Source organism: Notechis scutatus, chromosome 2, assembly GCF_049901735.1.
Source record: "Notechis scutatus isolate UNSWTSFEM ecotype Mainland chromosome 2, rNotScu1.2, whole genome shotgun sequence".
NCBI lineage: Eukaryota > Metazoa > Chordata > Lepidosauria > Squamata > Elapidae > Notechis > Notechis scutatus.
In genome coordinates this window covers 114,992,692-115,009,141 of record NC_142010.1, presented here as the reverse complement: position 1 = coordinate 115,009,141, position 16,450 = coordinate 114,992,692, and the positions used below count along the sequence as shown (strand labels likewise).

The 16,450-nt window shown below is 43.2% G+C and overlaps 2 protein-coding genes across 2 annotated transcripts; one reads left to right on the top strand and one right to left on the bottom strand.

Annotated features, from left to right (window-relative positions):
- The first annotated feature begins 665 nt into the window (after positions 1 to 665).
- Positions 666 to 8,325, top strand: RAC3 (Rac family small GTPase 3). The gene is made up of 6 exons (XM_026667343.2): positions 666 to 1,043; positions 4,017 to 4,088; positions 5,186 to 5,303; positions 5,903 to 5,965; positions 6,269 to 6,428; positions 7,346 to 8,325. Exons 1-6 carry the CDS (start codon positions 1,009 to 1,011, stop codon positions 7,474 to 7,476), a joined length of 579 nt encoding a protein of 192 aa, XP_026523128.1. The 5' UTR covers positions 666 to 1,008; the 3' UTR covers positions 7,477 to 8,325.
- DCXR (dicarbonyl and L-xylulose reductase) lies at positions 8,170 to 13,066 on the bottom strand. The gene is made up of 8 exons (XM_026667342.2): positions 12,989 to 13,066; positions 12,786 to 12,883; positions 10,991 to 11,145; positions 10,464 to 10,506; positions 10,113 to 10,212; positions 9,954 to 10,018; positions 9,146 to 9,263; positions 8,170 to 8,567 (listed from the first exon to the last, which is right to left on the bottom strand). Exons 1-8 carry the CDS (start codon positions 13,035 to 13,037, stop codon positions 8,464 to 8,466), a joined length of 732 nt encoding a protein of 243 aa, XP_026523127.1. The 5' UTR covers positions 13,038 to 13,066; the 3' UTR covers positions 8,170 to 8,463.
- Positions 13,067 to 16,450: the final 3,384 nt, after the last annotated feature.

Sequence of the window (16,450 nt, the reverse complement as noted above, 5' to 3'; positions counted from 1 at the left end):
ATTCACATTCTTTTCGGTTTAATTTATGGGCGCGCTTATTATTTTGGAAGGGTTTCTTTGGGGTTTCCCAGAGTCTTCAGGAGTGGACAACGCATAAAGAAGCCGACATATCAATAAGCAAACCACCACAGAATAGCGGTGTCCTGGGATCTCAGCCAGCGGGGCAGCAACAGCAATGCAAAGAGTCAATAACTCCGAGGCCCCGAACAAAACGGGCCGGTGCTGACCCTGGACCGGGTTGTTGCTGATGCCTGCCAGGCGGGCCGGGCCGGGCTCCGCCCAAATTCTGGCCCAAGATCCAGTCCTAACTTCCTCGCCCTCAGCAAGATTTGCGACAGGTAGAAAGGGCCACCCTTTACGGATTAATTAAAATCAATTACTTTTAAAATTAATTAATCAAAAGCATAAATCCCCGCGCCGCCAACAAAAGGGACTATTCGAAGCGCCGAACGCATTCGTGAAATAACCCAGGACTGGACTGAAAAAAAGCGTCTCTGTTGCATTCTTTGCAAGCCCGCTCTCACTAATGTCGCCTCGCCCCGGGAAAACGGCGCTAGCCCGCCGACCCAGGGCAACGAGCAGCCGTCCCCTTCCCAGCGCTAGGCCCCGGCGAAGGGCCAGCACGCGCGCCAGTTGCTAAGATACCGCCGGGCGGGTGTGGGGGGGCTCCCAAACTCAGCCGCTTAAGAAGCGGAGAGAGACGCCGGGATCCCGGTGGGGGCGGGGGGCGGGGGGCGGGTGGGAGTGTTGCTCTCTCCCCGCCCGCCTCCTCTCGCGCGGCTACTCTGGAGAGCGAGGGGTCGCAGGGAGGGGCCCCCGGACTCCCGCTCTGCCTCCGTCCCTCCTCCTCCTCCTTCCCCGGCCCCGCCCGGCTACGGTCTCTTGCTCGTTCACTGCGGCTGCGGGGCGGCATCCATCGCCAAGGAAAGGAGAAGCGCTGAGCCCGGTGCCGCCGCCGCCACCTCCTCCTCCCTCCCTCCCTCCCAGCCCACCGCACTCTCAGGGCAGATGCAGGCCATCAAGTGTGTGGTCGTGGGAGACGGGTGAGTGCCGGCGGGCACGGGGGCGGAGGTGGGGGTGGGGTGGAAGGGGTGGGGGCAACGCTTTGGCGCTCGGCCCATGTGCTTTGCCTGCCCGCTGAGCGAGAAGGTAAAGGGTGGGGCTGGGCAAGGAAGCGGGGATGCTGCCGCCTCTTTCCCTGAGGAGGGGGCGGTGGGGGGCAGGAGGAGGAGGAGGAGGAGGAGGAAGGTGGCATTCATCCTTCCCTTCGGGTCGAGCGGGAGCACGAGGCCGGGAGCAAGCGGGGAGGCGAGCTTGAGCTGGAAGCGCTGGGCACACACGCCCATCCAGCTCCTGCCTGGGCGCCCTTCTCCACCTATTGTCGCAGAAGCCACCCCTTTCCGAAGTCTTTGCCTTGCTAGCGACGGACTCCATTCTCGTTCTCCATTCTTCTGTTGCTCAGCTCTGCAGCCCCCTCCACCTTCTCTCTGCTGCAGTCTCAAGGGAGGTGCTTCCCCCCTCCAAAAAAAATCTGTTTTGCTGGGTCCCCCCTTAGCCTCGCCATGTGGTTTGATAAGGCTGCTTTCTCAAGCAGCAGCTGCTTTGATCCCTCGCCCTTCACTCTGTTTCCTGGCCAAGAAGCACTTGAACCCTTGTCCCCAAAGACCTCTGCCACTGTAGGTGAGGCACAGTTGGATTGTTCTGATGGAGTGGAATGATGATTCATGGTGCACCCTGTCCACTTTGCTTCCAGAATGATGGGGAAAAAGAGAGCCTATATCCAAATAACTAGGACCAGGACTAGCAGAAATCCATCCAGTGCCCAACCCAAGTGATTCCAAGTTCTGGCTCTCTTACCTGATTCCCCTAAGGGTGGGAGGGTCAAATGTACTACAAGGGAATGGATGGGTGAAAGGGGTTTATTAGGCTGATGTGTCTAATTAGTAGAGAATAGAGTTTTAAACTAGACTACTACATACAGAGGATGGCAGGGGCATCTTGAAGCATTAAAAAGCTTTTTTTCTTTTTTTTAAGGGAAGGTTGGGGGTAATTTTGTGAAGTGTCCCTGTGCAATATCTACAAAATACAGCAGCTTAGTCCGTAGAGCTGCTGGAATGTTGGACTTGAAGCATTCTGGATTCCTGTGCCTGGAGACCATCCTTCTACCAGGCAGAATGAAGCAGCTATTTTGCATGAAGCAGCTATTTTGCAGCAGTGGGAAAGGGCAGCAAATCACATCTTAAATTTATTGTGCTTTCCTGCTAGGGCAGGGGAGGGACTTGTGGAAGTTTCCACCTGTGGTTCCAGAATAATTTGAAGAGATTTTGGACTCTAGCTGTACAGCATAAGTTTGCAACATGTGTATGGAGAGAGGGGGGAATTGCCATGTGCTGCTGAGTTTTGAGCTTTAGATCCTTGCTGATTAAGCTTTGGGATAGTCACTGCCATGATTCATGCGTCATGCTAAGCAATGATCTGCTTAATCGTGGTTTATTGTTGGATTGTTCTGTTGGTGGTTGAATGATGCTTAATTATGGTTTATTTGATAAACAATTGATTATGACCTACAAATCATAATGTCCGGATCATGATACATTAAATGAAAGCCAAGCAGTCACAGATAAGCCTGACTCCTTTGTCTCTGTGTGGTGGAATTCTATTCCATAGGCTTATTCTGAGGAAGAAAAGAGGTAACCGGTTTAGATTTTTGCTGTTAAGGTGCAGTTAAGGTGCAGTAAGTGATAAAGCTGTGAACTACTGCTCAGTTTGCATCTGAGTTCAACATCTTATCTATCTACCCCTCTAATGTGTGACAGGCACCTGTTCTCACTACTCTCTAGTTCAGGCACACTGCTCTGATATGAAATTACCTAAGTTGTTTCATTCAAAAGTTCAGGAGTGTACGCAGAGCCCCCTCCTCTCATTTACTCTCACTATAACTACCCCATAGGATAAGCTGGGCCAAGACAGACTACCTGGCCCAAAGTCACCATGGGAATTTTTGTGGCTGGGCCAGGTGGTCTTGAACTAGGGTCATCCCAGGGCCAAATTACTGCCCAAATCACTGCATTGCATTGGCATGTAATATGTGAGAATATATGAACATTATTTTCAACACTCAGACACTATAATTGGCCACACAAGGGGAAGTCCTCTAAATTATAATTCAGATCCTTAATCTCAAAAACATATCCCTGGCTCAAAAGCAGAAGTGAGAGCAAAATTAAGCATTGACACCCCCTCCTTTACATTTTGGTTTGCTAAAATGCTGGTGCTAATCTCAAGACAGTCTATACTAGAAACAGCATTAATTGCTGGGGGAACGGAGCATTGAAAGATAAATAGCAGGGAGTAATATGTTTGCCACCTTCTGAATAGCTATTTTAGAGACATTCTCATTCTAAGTATGGTGTTCCAGCACTGTTTTCCTGCCAAAAAGCACTCTTTACTTGCCAGCATGTGGCTGATATTATCTTTGGGCCAAAAGTATGGATTTCTACCAGTTTAATTATTGGCTCTTCCAGGACATAGTAAGAAGAGTTCTTGAGAAAAGGTTACTAGTTAGTCTGCAGCATAAGGTGAATATTAAGATACTCTTGGGTTAATAATTCAGAATTTGAATGTATTACATTTTCTTCCTCTAATTTTTAATCTAACTGTGCCCTGGTAATTTAAATAGTAGGTTTTATGAGTATGTTGGAAAGAATCTCTGCAAAATATACTTTTATCATCCATTACCAAAAGAGTGTGTGTGTGTGTGTGTGTGTTTGTGTGTGTATGTGTGTATATGTGTATATATGTGGAAGGAATCAGTAGTAAAGTATACCACATTCAGACTATCTGATGACAATGTGATGATATTTAGATGTGATTTCCATATATGGGATGCAAAGAAACTTGGGTTAGTAACCTGAGGTTTAGTGCTATAGAGGGTATCTGTTTCTCCTCTAAACTCTAAGATTTATTATCTTACTATATTTATTGTGCTTAATATTTTGCCTTTCATTTTTTTTCAGGGCTGTGGGAAAGACCTGTCTGTTGATCAGTTACACGACAAATGCCTTCCCTGGAGAATACATCCCCACTGTGTAAGTACTGTGGGAGAAAGCTTGGGTTCGAGGAGAAAAGATAAATGCAAAAGCATAGTGATTTGAACTCACTATGGGGGGGCCCTTCAAGCATGGGCCCTTCAAGTGTGACCAAGTTCTATACAGATAAATAGTACACTCAATCATGCATTAAGAGTTTTGTGTGGGACTTAACTAAGCATGTACTTTCACCAAGAAGTCAAGATTAGCCACTATTCCATAGTACAGGTTCACATATACATAAAGTGCCCTTGGGTAATCGCTGCAGATGAGATGGTTTGAGGATTTATATTATTTTGTGTATGAGCATGTATGGTGTGGAAATATTATGATGTGACACAATGCATGCTGGTTAAAGTAATTCCCAGGATTACCCTCAAACAGTTTTACAAAATAAACATTTATAAGATCCAGTTTATTTTCTTGCTTTAGCCGCCTTTATTGCTAGAAGACAGAGAGAAAAGGGTCTTTTCAAGGCATATGCATCTCCACATATATATATTATTGTATAACTTGTTGGTGTGTAATATACAAATTAAGTTTGAGCTCATTGTCACTCTTAAGAAACTTTTTCATTTGAAAGTTGTCTTTTCACAGAGAATTTAATGTATCAGTGTATTTACACAGCACTATCTAACCCTGTGGCCAAGTTGTTTGTAAAATTTATCAGAGGTCCTCTTCGGTCCAACATTAAGTTTTCTGCTCACTGGATCTGGTTTTCTATTTGTTCCACAACGGGACTGCTGTTAATGATCAATTATTGTCTCTGAAGAGATTATTTTTTAAGCCCCATGTAGTACTAGCTTACTATAAAAGCAAAAAGGACAAAAGTACAAAAGGCATTCAAAAAGCACCATCTTGTAAGCGGCTTACATAATACAGAAGTGAAAACCACGTTTTCAACTAGAGCTCAATCTTAACTGCTTGTTGTTTGTACATAGAAATTGTGCTGGGAATTTAGCAAGCAAAAGTAATAAAAATATACTTTTATTAAAGTAGAATATAGTGACTTTTACTAGTTGAGAAAAGAGAATTTGAGTTATCTTGAGAATGTACTCATCTGACTAAACCACTGCTGACAAGACCCTTTGCCCTAGGTTTGATAACTATTCTGCCAATGTCATGGTAGATGGAAAGCCCGTAAATCTGGGCCTTTGGGACACAGCAGGACAAGAAGACTATGACCGACTGCGACCACTTTCCTATCCCCAGACGGTAAGTAAGGGGCTGCTACAAGGAAAAGGGGGTCATGCTATTCTCCAAAGCCCCTGAAGGCAGGACAAGAAGCAATGGGTGGAAACCAATCAAGGAGAGAACCCACCTACAACTAAGGAGAAATTTCCTGACAGTCAGAACAATTCATCAGTGGAATGACTTGCCTTCAGAAGCTGTGGGTAATCTAACACTGGAAGTTTTTAAGAAGAGATTAGACAACGATTTGTCTGAAATGGTATAGGGTTTCTTACTGAGCAGGGGGTTGGACTAGAAGACCTCCAAGGTCCCTTCCAACTCAGTTATTCTGTTAAGTGCTAGAGTGTAGTTTAACTGGGTTCCTTCCTTTCTCAATAGGGCCTGTTTATGCAAACTGTACAATAAACCCATTCCATATTTCATAAGAACCAGACCCGAGCAATATCAGTTCCAGCTAATTAAATGTCAAGATGACCAGTCGTATCACGTTTTATAAAACCTGGGATTTCAGTTTTTGTGGACTGATGTTGGGTTGGTGGAAAACAAAGATTTGACATGGCATGAAAGAAAAAGTTTGCAACCTTGATTATTTCATATGAACACTGTTGCTCATATCCTTACAGGATGTTTTTCTCATCTGCTTCTCACTGGTGAGCCCTGCATCCTTTGAAAATGTCCGAGCGAAGGTAATATTCTTTCACACTGAAAATTATTTTGTAAAGAGCGACTGTTACTTACATTCTTGCTATTGATTAATAAATGATATTTTACTCTTAATTGATGGCAACAAAGAATACTTCCAACAGAGGTGTAACCCAAAGGGATTTGATATGGAACACAATCCATCCTTCCCCTCTTTCTAAGGATGACCAGGCTTTGGTCAGCTAAAATGCAAGAAATAATTATTTTATCCTGAAACCATTATCTGCCGCTCCATCCATTTCTTATTTTAGTTATCAAATGAATTGACAGTTCTGTCTTACTTGTAGTGGTACCCAGAAGTTCGACATCATTGTCCTAACACACCAATCATTTTGGTGGGCACCAAACTGGATCTGAGAGATGACAAGGACACCATAGAGCGGCTACGCGATAAGAAATTGGCTCCCATTACCTATCCCCAAGGTCTGGCCATGGCCAGGGAGATTGGTGAGTCTTAGAAACAGAAACCAGAGCAGGAGTGAGCCACGCAGCCCCCTTTTTTGCAGCTTATGGAGCTCCCTTCCTGTTAAATATTGTTGGCATGTTGGCTGAAAAATGGTAGCTGGATTTCCATTCTGTTGCATTAGAAAACACAATTATAGTTCAGTCGATCCAACTTGTGAAGAATCTCTTATCACTCTTTCCCCCAAACAGGGAAAGGTGTTATCCTTCATTTTCCTTTCTGTTAGATTAAGTAGCATCTTTTCTTTTAAAAATGAATAGTGGGTATATTGGATCAAAAGAAAAGGGGAGAGGGGACAGGAGATCCATTATGAAAACTGGTGCAAGCTTTCGAGATTCAATTGTTCAGTAAGTGAGATGGAAGGAGAAAAAGGTGAGGAAAACAAGAAGCATTGGAATCATGAAGTGATGTTCAGAACAGTCTGTTTCCAGAGATGGGACATCCTGGGAAATTCCAAATTCATCTCTGTTTGATTTCTGGCCACACTGATTAAGCAATTCTAGAGGTGATCTGGCAGTTTTTAGGGAATAAACCACAAACCATTTTCTATTCTGGAAAAGGTATTTCCAGAAAACCGCCAGACCACCCCTAGCACAGCTGGAGCACTATGGTCTAGAGAGAGTAGAATGTTTAAGGCAAGGGTCTTCAAACTTGGCAAGTTTAAGACTTGTGGACTTCAACTCCCAGAATGCCTGAGCTAACATGACTGGAGGAGGAATTCTGGGAGTTGAAGTCCACAGGTCTTAAAGCTGTCAAGTTTGAAGACCCCTGGTTTAAGGGATCCCTGTCGTTTTCCTCGTCATGCCTTTTTAAAAGTGAAATAATAAAGCTTAATAATCTGATGATGTCCGCAGAAAGAAAGAAGCCTAGTTCCTAATTCATTTATGCCCTTTCCCTACAGGTTCAGTGAAGTACCTAGAATGCTCTGCCCTTACCCAGAGAGGCCTCAAGACTGTCTTTGATGAAGCCATCCGTGCTGTGCTCTGTCCTCCACCTGTGAAGAAACCCGGCAAGAAATGCACTGTGTTCTAGAGCATTCCTGAGTTCCACGTGTTATGGATGATTCTTCTGGAGTCTGAGGAGGAAGAGTTTGTCGGGTGTTCCCACAAGGGGATGGCGGGGTCCCTCATCATGTGTGAAGTCAGTGTTTTTTAAATGTCTCTTTAATTTAACGTTTTGATGTAAAAGGGCCGCATGGGAAAAAGAGGAGCTCGGTGCTATCCCACCCCCAGGGTGGAGCCATGCAACAAACACATTCTCCATGGCTCTCTGCTAGGACATAATTCATGAATGAAAGGAACAGCCCCTTTCTTACTGCTTCTCTTGGTGCTAGAGCATTGTGGTGGGAATATATAATGAACCCCAGGTGCGGCAGGAAAGACAAATGAGACACAGGTTGAACAACAAGCCATTTGTGCTTTATGAAGTGGGACACTATCTAAGCCAATAGTCAGGACCACTCTTGTGCTATTCAAAGCTACCACTGCCTTTCAGGCCATTGGCCTGTTTGCTGCTCCTGAGTGGTTTGACTAATCATCAGATTCCCCTAAAGATGGGGAAGAGGTAGGTCTCTTTACCTTGTCCAGCCTCTGCAGAAGAGGGCCACCTGGGAGGAACCTTTCCATAAGATTTGTGGAAGATGTCAAGCGACTCCTTCCTTTTGACAGGAGTGATGGACTGGGGGTTGGGTTAGAGAGAGCTTTGAGGGATTTGGAGACGGGTCCAGTTTTTAATCATCGTGTAGTGATGAGATGAACACTTTATTTTATACAATAAACATTTATCCATAAGTAAGTAGTGTTTTAGAGTCATCGGCTGAAGGAAGAACATTTCATCATCCCTCTTCCTGTTAATCGCATTAAAGAAGATAAATTCTTTCTACTACTTTATTGATTTATTTGTATATCAGATTGTTCCCTTTTATGGTCCTTCGGTATTTTGAAAAAGACTAAACTGGATAAATCACGGAGAATTGGGCTATTCACCCCAAAGGAATTTACCCAACGAAGTATTGCTATTCTAGGTGGAGAGGAATCCTCCATCAATGGGCAGTGTGGCACCAGTGGTCATGTTGCTTTGGTCACTCAACAAGAACAGGATGCCATTTACCACATCATCCAGTTCTGTAAAGATAGATGCAGGAATGTTGGTGAAAGCAATCGCAAAGGCAATCATGTAGAAATCCTTCACAGACAGGAAGGAATTTCCCATTCCTGAAACCAAATGATAGTACCTACCCTTATCCAGTCGGCAATACCTAACCCTGATAGCTTTTTCTAGCAATTAATAGATGCAATATTTTTGTTGTTGAATTGTCTGTAATTGGTATGATACTGATAACAGAGAAATCAGGTGATATGGTCAGAGATAAATTAAATCTCCGATAGGAAAAGACAGAAACCACCCTTTTCTAAGAAAAACACTTCATTAACTTTATCTAAAAATGGCTTAGGGCTTGCTATGTAAGGAATGGGGAGAGCTCTTCTCCAGAAATGCAATCTATTTCAGCTTCACTATCAATTGGGAAACTATAGGCCTTGATCAGAAGCTTATACGTTCCAAATGAATAGGTTCTTTAAAGCAGCCACAGCACTGGTGCATGTTTCTCAGCTATTGCTAACCACTTTGCCTCTGTAATGTTTCTAGATCTCCAGAGACCTTCTCTTGTCCTCTGACACAGGATGCCCGTGTTCCAGATTACCTGCAAATTTTCCCAATGGAATGCGGCTAAGCATAGGTCCAGATTTCTGGGGATCACTCCAATTTAGGCGTCCCATGTTGGTCATGACAACTGTGGGGTTCACACAATTTACCCGAATCTTGAAAAGTGAAGAAAGGCAATACAGAATGAATGCATGGTTAGACTAAGCACCCAGCAGATACATACTCTGTCTTTAAAGAAGGCACAGTCTAGAAATGTTGATGGTCTAGAAGGGGGGGGTTTTTGAAAAAAAAAATTTTTGGGGGAAGGGGGGGGGGGGGGTGTTTGGGGGTTTTTGGGGGGGGTTTTTTTTTTTTTAAGAAAGGGGTAGGGGGGGGGTTTTTTTTTTTTAAAATAAGTTGGGGGGGGGGGGGGGGGGGTTTTTTTTTTGAGGGGGGGGGGGCCGGGGGGGGGGGGGGGGGCGGGGGGGGGGGGGGGGGGGGGGGGGGGGGGGGGGGGGGGTGCGTGCTCATTAATATTGGTAATCTAGAATTATCATTCCTCATAACTGGCCATGTTGGCTAAGGTCAAACGGGAGTTGGAATTCAGCAACATTTGAAGGATCACACATTCATCCCTGCTTTTTGAGGTTACTCTTAAGGAATTAACATTTTAATCAGCTGGCTCTCTTGGTGAAATGTATCACTGGGTTTTACTGAACCCTCTTCCTTCAAAATAAGTGTTCATTTTTTTGCAGGTTTGATTTATATTAAGCTCTACACAGTCACCTAAGGACAAAATGTTTTATTTTTGTTTGTTGTTTCTCCATTGTTTCATCTTATCTTGCTCTTCAGGCAGAGGTGCTTACCTTATGGGGGCCTAATTCCAGAGCCATTGACTTTGTCAGCATATCTAAGGCGCTCTTGGTTGCACCTTTAGGCAAACAGAAAAAAAATAAGTGTATTAAAAGCTCCCCTTTCTTCCTCTTCTCCTTGCTTTTGCTTTACTTTCCTGCAGTGATACTCACTATAGACAGTGTGATTTAACATAGCCCGTTGGGAAACCTGGCTTGAAACATTGACAATAACTCCTGGTGCTCTCCTGGCAATCAGTTTCTGGGCAAAAATCTAAGACAACACAGAATTTATCAGACATTTATCATTTGCAATTTAATGATATCCAGGGCATCAATGTTAAATATAAAGAGAGTTGTCAAAGCAGTGAGGTGGAGATTTATTTCTGAATAAATGCATACAGGATGGAACCACAAATCCACCTTCCTTAAGACAATAATAATCTTCCATTTGTTAATGGAAGTTTTTGACTGACTGTTTCTACAATCCTACATGGTCTTTCCAACATCATGCAAATTTCTCACCTGGGAGACCTGTAGCACAGCCCGAAGATTGACACTGAACGATCTACAGGTATATAAAAGGAAAGTCTGATTAAATACATCAAGAAAAGCCAATGCAACAAAATGGAAAACTGCTAGAAGCCCAAAGTACAGGGATTGCATATTAAAGCCCAAGTAGTCTTCCCCATCCCACCACCAGTTTCAGAAAACAAAGGAATTATCAGGTTGCTAAAACAAGTCTGCACTTTTTTAAAATCAAGGACAAGAAAAACAATTGTTCGGCAAACTAAAGCAAATTAACATCTGAAGCTCAGTTTTTATTCTAGAAGAACATTTCATTATATTTACCCTTCAAAGTAGAATGGAAAAGGCATAAGGTTGAAAATCAGAACCTACAGCAGTGGTTTCTAAAACCAAATTCTCACATTTCCCTTTAATTATCTGGTATTAATTGTGGGTCCTATTTTATTTAAATTTTCTATTTTTTACATCTTTTCTTTGGCCTGGATTATTTCTTTGTTTGCTTGCCGCCCCCTCACCGTGATTACCTGTCAAAGGCTTCCTTAGTAACCTGTAGCAATGGCTGCAAAACTGCTACAGCAGCATTGTTCACTAACAAATCAATATCTTCCACTGTGCTTAGTGCAGCCTCTGTAGCTTCCCAGTCTGCAAGGTCAACACACACTGTCTGGATGCCTGGGCACTGAGGACAGAAGTAACATTAAGGAAGATAGGGATTGAAGCCGATTACAAACCAGGGGAGTTAGGACCGCTAGTCTCAAGTGACTTTTCTTACAAAGAATACAAAATAAACTTTACCAGGACAGAATACTGATTTCAAACAAAGGTCCAAATATGTAGTTCCTTCATGAAGCTTGAACTGCAAAGATATTTTCATACAATATTCCAATTTTGGTTTTGATACTCAAAAAGAATAATTTGGACATCTGTAATTCTAATTAGACTCTTCTATATCCTGCAACAATAACCTATAATAAAAAAACATGCCCTTGAAACATGTTTTACACTATGTGAAGAATGGCAGGTGAGTACAATTTCCCTTTTCATGGCAATTCTGTGAGAAAATGATGAGAAATGCAAGAAATAGCTTATTTTTAAATCAGTGCTGTTCTGCGGACATAGATTGCAGGTGGCTATCTGATAGTGGTAGCTTTTGAATGACACTCTCTAGCAAGCCAGGCACAAGATCTTAATCTATAAAACCCAGGCATTTCCAGATTAGGTCAAGCCATTTTATTCCCTTTCTATGACAGACAAATGTCCAGAAAACAGGGTGGAAGTTAATTTGCTCTTCTGTCTTTCAGTACAGCCTAAAGGCTAGAGCAGCTGGTAAAAAATGGGGATATCCCTGAAGCTTTTCTGTGACCTTGGTAGGACTGCTGCAGATTTTGTCTTAAAAGTATTTCAAATGTTTGGGTAAAGGGCAAAGGGAAGGAAGTCTATAAAAATGGCTAGGACCAGTCAATAATCTACTCTAATTTTAACTGGAAGAAATTATTCCTTCAACAGCTAGTGGCACTGGATACTCTGATTAATTTGTTACCCTGAGGCATGATAAATATGTAGTGGAAAGACAGGGTGGAAGGTCTGCTTTTGCAATGGTTAAAAATCACAAGCCATGCACTTGGCACACATGTGAGTGGTGAAATGTAGTATCTGCTTAGGAATTACAGTATCTCATGATCTGACCATTCTATTGCAGATCTATCTCAATTAGTTGAGATCTGGCACCTATAGGGACTTTTCAGACATGTACAGGAACATGCATCTGGGATATATAAGGACTTTTCTTTTTGAGGGTGGGCTAACAAAAATAGGATGCATCTGGAGTGTAGCTCCACTCACAGAAATGAACAAGCTTGAGGTAATAAGGGCCCTACAGAATGAATTTCAAGGTTTATCTAGACCAGTGATTCTCAAAGTATGGTTTACTCTTTCAGGGGGATGGCGGAGTATTCTATAAATAACATTTCTCAGCTTTAATTTATAACATACTGCACAATGTTATAACCCACACAAATCAAAACTTTTGGGGTCCTCAATCACTTTTAAAAACTAAAGAGATACCCAAGCTAAAACTTTTGAGAACTGATCTAGTCCAATATGTAGAGACCCCAGTGGAAAAGCTGTCTCATATCACTGTTTCCCAGAAGCAAAGCCATCCTTCCTCTGAGCTAGAGGCAACCCCCGCTCCCCAGGCCTGACGCTCCAGGAAGAGACGATTTCCCTTCGGCCAGAGGAAAAGCGAGGGTCGGGCCACGCAGAAGCCAAAGAAGATCCACAACTGGCCACAGGCTGAGCAGGCAGGAGCCACTCCTCTACCTCTTTTTGCAGGCTCTCGAGATCTGTCTGGGTCCGGCTCACCGCCACCACCTGAGCCCCCGCCTGGCTTAGCCGTACCGCCACAGCCCTGCCGATCCCTGCGAAGGGGAGCACAACGTTGTTGCACGGGGTTAACACGGCGGCGGGGGGGTCGTCCCCGAAGCGCCAGCATTGCTCCAGCAGCGCGGCCCTGGGGACTCTACCTTTGCCTGCACCCGTCACCAAAGCGCGGCGGCCAGAGAAGCACTCCATCCTCCGCCGTGGCTGAGCTTCCAGTCGGCGCTAGAAGGGAAGGGGCGGCGCCCGAAGGGGCTTCCACAAAGGAGGAAGGAAACCCTCCCTCTGCTGCAGCCGCTGCTGCTGCTTTCGCCCCTCTCCTAAACAGCTCCTGGGTGTCCTGTTTGCAGTCCCGCCCTAGGACGGGAGAAGAAAAGAAAGGGATGGGAAGAGAAAAAAAAAATCCAGGCTTCTTTTCCATGCTCCGTCAGTTTCTCTTTAAAGAAGAAAAAAAGAGCCGGGCCTATTTATTTATTTTTCTTATATGTATCCACGTATTCATAACTATGTTTTTACTTATACCTATTATCTTGTAAGCAATTGACAAACCAAATAAAATAAAATAAATAAAAATAAATAAAAATAAATATTGGGAGCGCCCGAGCCCGGCTTCTGGCGTCCTTCGGGGCACCGGGTGTAAAACCGCATCCGGCCAGCCGCTCCTTTGTCTGAAGGGGAGGTTCCCGCTTCCTTGTGTCGCCATTTTTTTTCTCTCCCGTGGACGGTGGAGGAATCAAAGAGTTTCACGTATTGGTGGTGTGGGTCTCTGTCACAAAATCGGGGCCATGCAAGGCTTCTTGTATTTTATGATACCGGCCCATTGCAGGCTGATAAATTGCAGGCTGGTGAATGTATCGTTAACTCCATTTGGAGTTAAATGCAGAGTAACAGAAAGTAATTCAATAAGAACATCGATCAATTTTCCACAATTAAGTCTACTAAATGTTCTGCTCTGGAGGAGGCCAGTTTTGAACAGCTGACAGCCCGATAGTGGCCGTGGGCTTCGGTGATATGGAATCCCCAATGTATTCCTTGGAGGAGGGGCATTAAGATCTCTGCCGTACCTAATTTCATGTGTCATTTTTTTACTAAGACATAATAAGGATGAAAGAAAAATCGAATAAGGAAAACATGGGGAAAGTATAGTGAAGGTCACCTCTAAAGGAAAAAGCAGCATAAAAACAACTTGTCACTACTCAAAGCTGTATCCTGACCAACTCAATTCTTTGTAGCAGATGGATGTGCATTACAATCAAGCTTCCATCTACACTTTAAGTTATTTTTAATTTTAACAATCTTGGTTTCAACTTTTACATTTTTCTGTGCCTTGACTTGATGGCAAAGACTTGGTTTCAATTTTGGATGTCAAAATAAAATGTCCATCAACTGTATCAGGAATGCCCAGCAGAAACAATAATACATGCAGCTATCATTATCTCCAAAATGAGTTGTCAGTATTGTTACATTTTTCATCAGGTGGTGCTCACAATCAGAACTGGTCTGGAGCTTATAGCACGCCAGATAGGGCACATCAGACAATCCATCTAGATTGGGTCATAAAAGCTTTTTGATGAATGCTGATATATTTACAAGAAGGATTCTGGGACTTCCGGTTTGTCGGCTTCGCTAGCGGCAGGGATTCGCGATACTGCGCGATCCCTGCGGCGCTAGCCGCTTTTGGTGCCTCCGATCCGGACAGGTTTGGAGGCTAAGGCTGCACCTGCAGGGCGGCTGAAGATAGGGGGATCCAGAGAGGGGTTTGGGGGTGTTGCAGACCCCTCCCGGCCGGCAAAACCCCTTTTCTCAAGACGGTGCAGCGGCGGTCTGTAATGGCCGCCACAAAGAAGCCGGCAGCTGGGTAAGAATGTGCAGGAGGAAGAGGAGAAAGTTTTTGAAGTGAAAGTTTTTCTTGGCTGATCCAGGACTCTAAGACACATTTAACATCCTGAAAACTATGGCTTTTTGAATGATACTTTCCAGAAGAGAATTATAAGCAGCAATTTTGAGGTGCTGAAAGGAAAGTTTACTCTCCTTCCCTATGGAATCAACAAATGGATATTGAGAAACCTGTCTTTTTATAGAAGGTAAATTACCCCGGGAAGAGAAAGTGAGAACTTTGTTTTGGCTTGGACTGATTGATGACTTTGGGACTTTGGGACTGTTCTAACTTTTGAAACATCTTGGTTGTTTTAAGAAGAAAGAGGAAAAAAAAAAAGAAAAGATTTATAATGGCTTTATCTGTTGATGAACTGAGAAAAGAATATGAAAAATAAAAAAAGAAGGCAAGGACGCTGTGAAAGAAGCTTTTCTCTTTTTAGAAATGGCGCTTGCTATCTATCAACAAGCACAACAACAGATGGAGGCAGCAGCAGAAGAAGAAGAAGAAGCCATCTTTAATGAATCTCAAAATTTAATTAAGAAAGAAAGGAGAAAGAGAGGAAGGAAAATGAAGGACTTAAGACTTAAAAAAACACCCAAGAAAGAGAAAAATAAGATGCAAAATCAATATAATTTTAGAAAACAAAAGAAAAAGGAAGAATACAACAGAGAAGGGAAGCTAACAAGGCAGAGGCTAGGAGAGGGGGGGTAAGAAGGCCTGGTGGGAGAAGAAAGGAAGGGAGAAGGCGAAAAAGCCACAAAGTTTTGAAACAAGATGGGAAAAGAGGAATTTTTTTAGGGACAAAGGGTGATTTATAATTTCTTTAAAAAAGATTCTGCAAGGTACATAAGATGGTACTGTAGCATTTGTATTAGAAATAGAAAATTAGAATGCTATAAGAATTAATAAGAGATTAAAATATTGAAATGTTTAGTAATGATTGATTTTAAAACCTAATAAAATATTAAAGGGAATGTTTAGAATATTGAGTTTAATTAAAGAGTCTAATTGACTATGGTGTTGATGCTATTATAAACTTATTATTGTAGCATTTGTTTTTGGAAAAGATAATTGGAATGTTATAAGATTCAATATTTAGATTTAGTATTTAACTATGTATTTAATCATTTTGGATTTATTATTTTTCTTTTTAAAAATTAGTAGATAGAATGTACCAAGCAGAATCAGATTGGGTATTAGGTGTTATTTTAAATGTTAATTTAGGGGGATGATAGAAAGGCATCATACTCTGATTAGTGATTTCAGGAGAAATTCTTTTCCTTTTACTATAGGGAATGAGACAAATGGATAATAAAGAATGGACAAAAGATACTAATATAATGACTTAAATTAAAATGAATTACCGTATTTGCCGGCGTATAAGACGACTTTTTGCCCTGAAAAACATGCCTCCAAGTGGGGGGTCGTCTTATACGCCGGGAGGACTCCGACTCCCACTTCGAGCTTGAGTTGCAGCCGGGAGGAGGCTGGGGGCGGTGTGTGTGTGTGTGTGTGTGTGTGTGTGCGGGTGTCACTCGCCACGCGCTGCGCAACCTTTCCCCTCTTCCTTCCTTAGCGGTGTGGGAGGAGAGGATTCGAAGATCCTCACGTGCGGCGTACTTTTCTTTTTCTTTTTTTCTTTTTGCATGCAGGTTTTGCATGCGGGCGGCTGTAGGTTAAGGATGGGGAGCCCCCAGGTGGGTTATCAGGTTTTACGGTGCTTCCAACA